This window comes from Pinus tabuliformis, chromosome 5_1 (genome assembly GCF_031772625.1).
Source record: "Pinus tabuliformis cultivar Carrire ecotype Pingquan chromosome 5_1, CPIR1, whole genome shotgun sequence".
NCBI classification, from domain to species: Eukaryota; Viridiplantae; Streptophyta; class Pinopsida; order Pinales; family Pinaceae; genus Pinus; species Pinus tabuliformis.
In genome coordinates, this window is record NC_142305.1 from 222,114,769 (window position 1) to 222,126,318 (window position 11,550).

Below are 11,550 nucleotides of genomic sequence, written 5' to 3' on the forward strand. Positions count from 1 at the left end.
ATAAAAATATATATTTAAAAAAAAAAGAATTAAAAATTAAAAAAAATACAAAGAAATAAATAATAACAAAAACATGTTTTCTAAAAAAAGAATCATATATATATATAAAACGGAAAAAAATTTAAAATAATAAAAAAAATTATAAAAACAAACAAACAAATAAATAAATAAAATACAACAATTTTAAAAAACTATTAAGAAAATTAAAAATTAAAAACAAACCTAATTTAAAAAATAAATAAATAAATAAATAATTTAAAAATATAAATAAAAAGAAACTAATAAAAATTAAAAAACTATTAAAATTAATTTTTAAAATTAAAAAATAAAAATAAAAAATATAATAAACATTTAAAAAAAAAAACATACTTAATTAAAAAATTTAGAACATTAATATTAAAATCTTAGGAAAAGGAAAATTATTAAAAAAAAAAAATGGAGGGTGGGGTTGAAATTTGATTTTGAGAATCAGATCTGATTCTAAGAATCGAATTTCATCTCCAACCACTAAATTTTTTTTTTTTATTAACATATTAATTTTTTTTGTTTATATATATATATATATATATATATATATAGAAAAAGGGGTGTGGCGTTGGCTAGGGGGAGCTACACGTAGATCCATTTGCCCAGCACCCCCTGGGCCCTTGGGCAGGGCTGAATTCTGATACTAGACTTCAACCCCACCCAGGGATGTGCCCCCTCGCGCCCCTGGGTGGGGCTGAAATCTGATTCTCAGAATCGGATTTCAAACCCGCCCCCTTAAAAAGAAATATTTTTAACAAAAAAAATATTAATTATTATTATTATTTTTTTTGAATGTGTGTTGGGCTAAAATTCGATTCTTAGAATTGGATTTCAGCCCTACCGTCAATTTTTTTTTTCTTTTTTTTTTTTCTAAGATTTTAGCTTTAATGTTCTAAATTTTTTAATTAGTTATGTTTTCTTTTTTTTGGATTCGATTTTTTTGGTTTTTTATGTTTATTAAAAAAAATTTAATATTTTTTTAAAATTTCAAATTTAGTTTTAACAGTTTTTGAACCTTTGTTTGTTTGTTTGTTTTTTTTTTTTTTTTTGTTAATTATTTAAAATTGTTTTTAAATTTTTTTTAATCATGTGTTTTTTTTTTTTTTTTTTTAAGTTTTTCTTCAATTTTTTAAAAAATTGTTGTATTTTTTATTTATTTATTTTTATATGTTAAAAAAAAACAAATTTTTTTATCGTTTACAAGATTTTATATATATATCTTTTCTTTTATATATATATATTTTTATAAGTAATCAACATTTAAAAAACAATTGGACATAAAAAAATTTAAAGTGTAAAAAAATGTAACATTTAAAAAAAATATCCACACTGAATACATTAGAAAATATAGTGTCAAAAATAAGCCCTCTAAAAAAAGGGGTTGATGTTGCATCAATACGTTTCAAAATCAACATGAAAATCACTAACATCTAAAAAAAAATAATTATATTTCATACATAAGAAAATTTAAAGTGTCAAAAATATGCTTCAAAAAGAAAATATATGTATTCTGCATCACCACTTTTCAAAATTGATTGACTTTTTGCTACCTCAACGAAACGGGTAATCGTATCAGTCCCCGTTTCAAAGTTTACATTGTTTCTAGAACAAGTTCTGACATATGACTGAAATATCTTCTTGCTTGTTGAAACCCATTGCCAAGAAGCGATCCACCCAAGATGAATCTTTGTTCTTGCAATAGGCTTGTTTTTGAAGCATATGTTTGAAGAGTGAGTGGTTTTATGACAGTGCTTACATGGATGAAGATCAAAACAATGATGTTTCACATGGCCAACTCTATCATAATGTTGCCATTTAACAATCTGTTGTGGCTATCATGGAAGAGGACCAAAATCTGAAATAGTTGAAGGTGAACTGTCATGAAGAAATCCAACACTCTAAAACTGGATGGGCTTTAAGTAATCTGGAATATGAAACAACACATCCTTGTCATATCCAAGACCAATTATGTTCTTGTTATGGAAAAGATCTTCCCAAGGTTTGATGATTGGCTTGAGAAGTGCATGCTGAATTTCTACTCTTGCACTAGGCACTGAATCAATCTCAACTTTATATTCTTGGTGTTGATGGGAGTTTGCCTCAATCTTGAACAAAGGATTGTTCTGAACAGAAAACAATTTAGAATGACAACTCCTCTGTTGAAGCTCATCTCATTGTAGTTGTGACTCAAGTTGCAAAAAATCAATATTTTCTTGTGCATTTTACAGGTAGGTTTTAATGTCCAAAAGAGTGCTTTTACTGATTTCTACCATCCCATCAATCATGGAATATATTAGACTATTCAGTAATTATAATATGTCACTCATTTCATCCATTTCATAACAATTGAAGTAGAAAAATGGTGTTGGCTTCAACTACACATGTACAAATAAAATGATAAATAACTCTCGCCACTAAATAACTACAACTATAGGATGAGTTGCAAGCTACCAACAAAACCGTGAAAAATAAGTTCCTTGAATATTGCATTGTCTTCACCTTGGGTTTGACTCTGGACCACGTCCAATGCTATATATGAAGAAAAACAAATTTGAACATCCCCAAAACAATAAGGCTGTGAACGAGCTTTACCAACACCTATAGATGTGTATTTGACTAGATCGTCTACTTTTGCTCATGTCCAGAGGTGAACTTCATCATAGGCTATGGGGATTCTAACATGGCATCCTAGTGGGTTAGAAGCAGGAGGCTTCATGGCTTTTCATCTCCCAATGAAACCCATCAACGTTGCTCGCCAACACATTCAGAGTCATCTTCAAGATGTGTAGTTTCTCTCTTTAGTTTGCTTACGAAGATAATGAGCACGGGAGTAGACAACATTCAAGTCTTTCCTACCGATCATCCAGCTAGGGCAGAGATTAAAAAGGATTAGCATAACTTTTGGTGTTTGTTTAAGCTTATTGCATGCAAAAGTTCACTCCTTCCTTGAGCTTTAAGTAAAACAACCTTCACAAACCTTTTGTTGAATTAATTTGTCCACGACAGGTCAAATTCAGCTGAGCTACCCCAATTTATTTACCTCAACTTTATCTCAGTTCTACTAAATGACTGAAATTTAACACTTCCTCTGTAATGCCCCACTTAAATCTTATCCTACAAATTTTGTTAATGTGTACATTATCTGAAAAATATTGAGAAATATTAGTCTAATATAAAATTCATGATTTCCATTATTCAAATTCCCCACTTACCTTCTCAAATTGAATATTAGGTAGGATATGGTCTCCTTCCAATATTTCAGAATATATGTATTCATCTCACATTCCCCAATGTACCCTCACATTTACCTGGGAGAAGACATAGTCCTCTCCATCTCACTATCAACATATATATTCATTTCACATTACCCAATGTACCCTCACATTTACTTGGGAGAAGACATAGTCCTCTCCATCTCACTATCAAAATATATATTCATTTCACATTACCCAATGTACCCTCACATTTACTTGGGAGAAGACATAGTCCTCTCCATCTCATTGTCAATATATATATTCATTTCACATTACCCAATGTACCCTCACATTTACTAAGGAGAAGACATGGTCCTCTCCATGTAATTACATCTCACATTCCCCAATGTACCCTCACATTTACTTAGGAGAAGACATAGTCCTCTCCGTTTAACTATATATATATATATATATATTCACCTCACATTCCCAAATGTACTTATCAGATTTACTTGGGAGAAGACATGGTCCTTTCCCATTAAATTCCCAATTTTATATTCATGTCACATTTTCAAATGTACTCCCAGCTTACTTGGGAGAAGAGAAGTCAACTGTAAGGATGGATGAGAAGTTAATGACATTAATGAGAGGTGGTTGAGATGGAGAAGGGAAGGAGGGTATAAAAAGAGAAGGGGGAAGGAAGAAAAGGGGAGGTTAGGGTCTTGCTTATGATTGTGGGGGTTGGTTGTGATTGTTTGGGCTTGTTGTGTTTTTTGGAGACCTTAGGAACCTATGGAGGTTTCTTGGGTTGTCGAGAAGAGGGAAGTATTGTTATCTTGGTTTGGATCGTTCATTTGGACACACACATTGCATCTGGTTGGACTTGGGCTCGGAGGGCTAGGGAACCTGTGGAGGTTCCCTGGGCTAGGGATTATTTCCTAGTTGGCTGGGAGGTAAATCCGGTTGGGTCCGTAAAGAGGAGCGTTCAGTAAGAGCAACAAGACAGAGGTATCTCCTTCAGCCACCGGTACAGGTATTCCTCCATAGACTACTCTTGTAAAGTTAATTAGAATGAAATATTCACCTTAATTTATGTTGATTATAATGTAAATGTTAAAATTTTATTTGTTTAAAAGCCGTGTAAGTAGGTAAGTTAAAGCCTCTTATCGCATTTAATTTAGAAGAAATTAGATCTATTAACAGACCCTAGGGAGGTCCCTTACACATAGTCTCAGAGCTTTGGTTCAAAATCTGGACCAAAGCCCACTAAACCCCAAATACCGCTAGAAGGAGGGCTTGAATCTCCGACCTTGTGGTTGTTAAGATGTTGTGGCTAACATCCACACGCTCTAACGAACTGATCTGTTCCTGCAGTTCATTCTTGTTTATGGCTCTGACCATTGGCCCAGCTGAACGAATTATTAATCAGCCATGGAGATGATGCCAAATGGTTCTTATGAATTACTCCTAATATGGTAGTTGTTAATGATATTGGGATTAGGTTAAATTCTTTGTATCTCATTCATAAATGAGAAAACATTATATAATTTTTCATATATCCTGCAGGAAGATGTAAAACTGATGAAAGATATGGGAGTGGATACCTACAGATTCTCGATTTCGTGGCCTCGTATATTTCCAAGTAAGCTCCAACAGAGAAAATTAATCACCAAACGCATTCACAGTTCTCAATGTCCAGCAAATTTTATTAATTCTCACAGATGAATTTGATATCTATGATGTCCATTAACCAAATGTGTATAAATTATTGCAGAGGGAAAAGGAGAGATCAATGAGGAAGGAGTAGACTATTACAATAACCTCATCAATGAACTCCTCCAGAATGGTTATATCCAATATTCTCACTTACTGTAGCTTGATTGATCTCACATGTAATGTAGCCTATTTATTAGGTTCTGATCATCTCTTTCTCTGAACGGTGCTGATTGCAGGAATCCAAGCGTCTGTCACTTTGTTTCACTGGGATACTCCCCAGTCTCTAGAGGATGAATATGGAGGATTTCTGAGTCCAAACATAGTGTATGATTAGGATTTCCCCATTAGCAAAACTTAAGTTTTTGTACTTTGATATTCATGCTCTACGGATCACTCATTTTTATGTTATAATGATATCATGATGCAGGACTGATTTCACTGCCTATGCAGAAGCATGTTTCTGATTATTTGGTGATCGGGTTAAACAGTGGATAACATTCAATGAACCTTTTATATATTGTACCCTAGGATATGATGTCGGAATTCTTGCTCCTGGCCTCTGTGGTTTTCAGAGACCTGATGCAGATGAAATGTACACAGCGGGCCATTACATGCTTCTCGCACATGCAGCTACTGTGGAAGTATATAGGAGCAAATACAAGGTAGAGTAGTTATTCTACACACAAAAGCCTAAGAGAATTGAAGCTAACATCAGCTTTCATGATTGTTTTTTCAATTGGTCAGCATGTAGATTTATGTCAAAAGACCCCAGAGCACATAAAAATGTTGATTTATGTACAAATGGATTTACAGTGGTTAAGCTATAAACATTATGGCAATGGGAAGTGCTCTGTTTTAGGGTTTGATCTTCAAATATATAGTTGGCTGACATACATTCATGGTAAGAGATGCAACAGAGGATGCAGTTACCAGGCATACTGCATAAAAGGCTACTATATCCGGGATCCATTAGGCCCTAACTTATGAGGCAATAGGATACCCAATTAACTCGAACCTCAGCTTACTGATGATGATTTTCCAATTGCCCATCGCAGTAGTCTAACGGGGCGACCTTTTGGCCCTGTTTTGGACAGCTTTTCTGGTTGATTTTGCTCAAAATCTGTTGAAATATTAGGAAAATTGTAATTTAAAGTTATCGAGTCCCACAATTCATATACCTTGGGAAAACCTTGGGGTTTTCCAACGTGCTGAATCCATATCTGCATTCAAAAATACAATTTAAACAAGAGAACATTGTGATTTCACCATGAACCTTATAGAATAGGATAACTGGAAGAATATAATGATTAGCCTCTTTCCCAATTTGTTTTCATTGGAATCCTGCTATCCAATCTATGCTGAAATTTATTGCAATGGTAGATTCTGATAATATGAATACAACAATTTTGAAAACGCTACTATATTGGGATTATGCTTTACCATGTGAATTCGATATGTGCTATTTCATGATGCAAATGGAATGTTTACCCAGTTTTCACAAAAATCCCTTATCCTACTCCTTCCATAAGATCTTCCCAATTTGATGGTTGAATTTTTATCTGATATATGAAATAAAAACCTATCATCCTACTCCTTCATGATAGTTGTGAATGATGATAATTAGGCCACTTGAGCATTCTCATTGTCTTAGCTGTCACTAAAATTGTACATCTATACTGGGTCTGAAAGAGAAATGCATACAGAGACCAATAAGCCTGGCATCTGTTAAGTAGCCCTGCCCCTTAGGCATCCCCATATAAGCTGTATTATTGGAAGATTGAGATATTCACACTATCAACTAAAACAGTTACAAAATGGCTTTTGATCCTTCTCAACATTGGATAGCTCCAAAGTTGGTATAAATCTAAGCAAGTATTTTTTACTTAGCAGTGCTCTAACTATACTTGAAATGGCTGTGCAATGTGCATTTAAAAAGTTCATTAAGTTTTCGTTACTAGCTTCTCAGTTTTAGCTATGTTTTCGCTGCACTCACAAAGAGAGATTTGTGTTGTGAAAATATTTGCAGGTCGAGCAAAAGGGTTGTATAGGGCTTACATTAGTCTGCAACTAGACTTATCCTTATTCGTCATCTTAGGATGACCAAAATGCAGCGCAGAGAGCGATTGATTTCATGCTCGGATGGTATTACTTGTCTCTGGTTTTGGATCCTTACAATTTAATATAAGATTCTTTTGTGGTCAGTTGTTTTTATGGCTTTTGTTAGGTGCATAAATTTTCTATCATCATATTTGCTTATTTGCTTACAGTACTCTGTTCCACTATGACTTTTTGTATGGCAGGTTTATCGATCCAGTAACGTCAGGGGACTACCCATTTACAATGAGAGATAGGCTTGGTGATCATTTGCTAAAGTTCACTGAGCAAGAATCTGAACAGTTAAAAGGATCCTTCGACTTCCTCGGAATGAATTATTATACAAGTCAGTACGCAATTAATTGTTTGGACCCGACCAAGGCGAACTCTGGCTGGAACAGGGACAGCGGAGCCAATTTCATCTGTAAGGCCTCGTCATTTACTATCATTTTGTTCACATGTAACAAACTAAGGATCAAATCCAGTAGTATATCCAGGAAGTTCTTGCTACTTACTAACATTTGATTTGCATTTGACTTGATTTCTACAGCAGAGCACAGTGGGGTGCCAATAGGAGTCAAGGTATGCTAAAATATTTAGAACAAAACTTACACACAAATATTGATATTCAAGCTTAAAATTGAGCTCAAATTATGTAGTTTAATTTAAAAGCTAAAGCCACAGATGCTGATATATATCTGTAACATTTGCACAGGCATCCTTTTGGCTTTATGTGTATGCACCAGGGCTAAGGGATTTGCTAATCTACATAAAACAACGGTATAACAATCCACCTATATTTATAACAGAAAATGGTAAGTAAATCACATTACCGATTTTCATTTCATTTTTGGTTTCAATAGATGGAGACATAACGCTAAAATTTGGTTGCAGGAGTGAATGATTTCCCTGTGGAAAACTCTGATCCATCGCTTGATGAAGCACTGAATGATACATGGCGTATAAATTACTGTTCAGAGCATCTGCACTACATACTTCAAGCTATAAGGTACTCATGAAGCACTGTAACATTCATAATCTATTTCATTCCATTATTTTATATACTGTAATCGGACACAAAAGAGAAGATGAGTATAAATCTTTATACAGAAAAAGAGCATACGAGTATAAATCTTTATAGTGCACAGTACCTGTGGTGCACTATTGGATACAAGTGCAGTTTTAATTATTGCTTTTTCCAAAGCAGAGAAGGGAAAATCCGAAAGCTATAATATGATGTTTTGCAGGGAAGGTGCAGATGTCCATGGATTCTTTGCTTGGTCGCTTATGGATAACTTTGAATGGGGATTTGGTTATACATCTCGATTTGGTTTTATTTATATCGATTATAAAGATGGTTTGAAGAGATACCCTAAAGCATCTGCACATTGGTATAAAAGGTTCTTGTTGGAATGATCAAAACCTCGTGTCATACGCCATTGAGCTTAGTGATTCAACCAGGGAGAGTCCAGAAAAACGTTCAGACCAAATTTATAACTGGTTAAAAAGGATGTGTTTATGGATTGAAATTTAAGGAAAATATGGGTTTACTGTAGCATATGAATGGGATGCATCCAAGCATTGAAATTTCAGAAGTTGGGTTTATTGTGCATATGAAATTGCATGTGTTCATGCTTTTGAAATTTTACTCAGAGAAAAGAAAAGATGGATTTGGTATTTCATATGAATGAGATGCATTCTTCGTATATGCTTGGCCATCTATAGAGGTTTCTTAATTTTGGGTAATTAACTTAACCTCTTGATTTTGGGTAATTAACTTATTCTAAAATGAAATAAGACATTCAATGTGTTCTTTGTAATATAGATATAAACAAAACATCTAAAGAAAAGTAATTGCACAATGATCCAGTCCAAGAAAACAAGGTTTTCCACAAACCAATTAACTCTTCTAGAAAAATTCAACAATTCCAATTTAATAATCCTATCGGCCTCTCTTTGTACCTTTTGGGACAATTGCTAGTATAACCACTGACATAATGATGGCATGATCTGGTGAGAAGCCTTCATTAACTGAATTACATTATGTTATATGGAATTGTCTTGATTTACTATCGAGTACTCACATGTCTGTTTAAGGTTAAAAAATTAGTAAACTGCATTCAAATGCATGCTAGTCACATTATTTTCTGCTGGACAATTATATTGCAGATAAGTAGGCATTGTGCTACTGGACAATTGTTCAACTTATGAATAATTATAGGTAACCAAAAAATTTGGTTTCTCTGGTAGAGAACTATTTAGCAGAAAATGAAAATAGATTGCTAGTCTTTGCTTTTAGCGAGGATTAACATCCTTTGAGTTTTCTTCGATCTTCAAGACAAACTATTTCCACTGTTAAAACTTAAATAGATATAAGGTAGAGGGTAGGCAATATTTAGCTGGCCAGAGGCCAAGACTACTTTATGTAACCCAAAGTATAATCATGAACAACTATAGCTTGTATTGAAACACTTGCATATAGGCAATGAAGCACATAAAACTCCATCGTAAGTTTCACATGTACATAACCAAAATGTTTGCTATTAAATAATTTAAGAATCAATACACATTTTAGCCTAGGAGACCATGACCATATACAACAATGAGAATAGAAAAATTATTTCCCAACTTAATATTCAACCTCAGTTTGTTTTTATTGTTTATAATCCATGAAACCATGGTAAGAAGGCCTGTAGATCCAGAGGAGGAGCTCAGAATGATGGCTCAAGAAGTCCGTGGTTATGTGGAAGCTGTTCTGAATAGTCTTGCTGCAAATGTTCCCAAAGTAAGACATCCATGTGGATGAGCACACAATACAACCATACAGAATCTCAGTGTTTATTCAGTCCATGATACTTGAATTGATGATTTGATGATTTGTAGGCTGTGGTGCTTTGTCAAGTTGAGAAATCCAAGGATGAAATGTTGACCCAACTTTATAGCTCAGTCAGGTAAGGTGTAATGACAAAATGTGGTTCAGGTACGTCAATAATTAGTTTGATTATTTTCCCATTTCTGTATTTTGCCAGACTGATTTTGATTTTCACTTGAAATCAGGTCTCTTGGGACTTTACGAAAGTAGTTTTTTTTGTCATCCTCTGCAGGTGTAGTAGACACCTGTTGATTGGAGGACTGTACATTTGAGCTTTTGGGATGCCTTTTCAACTTTTTGTTTAAAAGGTCCTACATGGATTTAAACTTGGATCGATCCCAAGAGAACTTTTGACTAATCAATTCTATTTTCCCATGTTGGTATGTATGTAGTGTGGGCTCATGAGCAACACCTTTTAACCTCAATATCAATGACAATGGAGCAACTATGAACACTTTTTTGGTTCCTTTTTATCAGCACTCTATTTTACTCATTTATGTCTCTTTATTTTGAATTTTAATTTAATTTAATTTTGAATTTATAGACAGACTGTGTTATTGGTTGTTTTGATCAATACTGGTTTGCTTTTCCTGCTTCTATTGGCATTTTCCTCGTTGAATTGGCAAGGGTTCTATATTTTTCCACTTATATTTATTTGAATTTAATTTCGTTTAATTTTGAATTTATAGACAAACCCTGTTATTGGTTGTTTTGATCAATACTGGTTTTCTTTTCCTATTTCTGTTGGCATTTTCCTGATTGAATTGGCGAGGGTTCCGTGTTTTTCCACTTCTATTTATTTGTTTCCTTCTTATTTACTGATTGGGATTTTGTTTGTTGCAGTATTCATGGGCAATGTGAAGTTATCATGTTTGATGTTACTGCACGATTGACTTACAAGAATGTCCCAACGTGGCACAAAGATCTTTGCAGGTATCTCTTTTGCAGAGGGGTTGGATCTCTAAGTAGAAATGAAGGTTCCTTAATTGTGTGGTGGCACAACTGCCTGAACCGATTAGCTAAATATCTTTGTGAATTTCAGGGTGTGTGAGAACATTCCTATTGTTCTTTGTGGAAATAAGGTTGATGTGAAGAATGGGCAAGTGAAAGCTAAGCAAGTTACTTTTCATAGAAAGAAGAATCTTCATTACTATGAGATATCTGCAAAAAGTAACTACAACTTTGAGAAGCCATTCCTGTACTTGGCATGGAAGCTCTTAGGGTGAGCCTTTAATCTAGTTTCTAATGCTTCCTAATATGAATGTTATATAAAAAATTTGCATTGATCCTATAATGGGTTATTTTTATAGGGATCCAAACCTTCATTTTGTGGAGTCACCTGCTCTTACTCCTCCTGAGGTTTAGATAGACCTTGCAACCCAACAGCAGTAAGTAGAATGCTATTTTCTTATTATTTTTTGTTAACTTTTATTGAAATAATTTGTTCCATTTCTAAAAGGTTGAAACTTTGGCTTACAATCTTTTATGTTGTCAGGTACTAGGCAAACTTGTAGCAGTTGTGGCCCAACCCCTTCCAGATGATGATGATGATGCTTTTGAATAGCTTTGTTAAGATGCTTTTGCATATTTAGGGATTGGCGCATTCAATTAGTTTTGTATCATTGGAGTTTGCTCTTGAGTTCCGAC

General features: G+C 34.0%; 1 protein-coding gene and 1 pseudogene across 2 annotated transcripts; both read left to right on the plus strand.

Moving 5' to 3' along the window:
• The first annotated feature begins 4,811 nt into the window (after positions 1 to 4,811).
• LOC149164213 (beta-glucosidase 12-like) lies at positions 4,812 to 8,447 on the plus strand (annotated as a pseudogene). Its single transcript, XR_016260060.1, has 10 exons — positions 4,812 to 4,863; positions 4,996 to 5,067; positions 5,174 to 5,261; positions 5,365 to 5,599; positions 6,964 to 7,079; positions 7,238 to 7,455; positions 7,582 to 7,613; positions 7,747 to 7,846; positions 7,926 to 8,040; positions 8,279 to 8,447. The product of XR_016260060.1 is annotated as a beta-glucosidase 12-like (transcript).
• A 1,261-nt stretch (positions 8,448 to 9,708) lies between these two features.
• Positions 9,709 to 11,268, plus strand: LOC149164214 (GTP-binding nuclear protein Ran1B-like). The gene is made up of 5 exons (XM_089429405.1): positions 9,709 to 9,816; positions 9,915 to 9,982; positions 10,747 to 10,836; positions 10,946 to 11,125; positions 11,214 to 11,268. Exons 1-5 carry the CDS (start codon positions 9,709 to 9,711, stop codon positions 11,266 to 11,268), a joined length of 501 nt encoding a protein of 166 aa, XP_089285531.1.
• Positions 11,269 to 11,550: the final 282 nt, after the last annotated feature.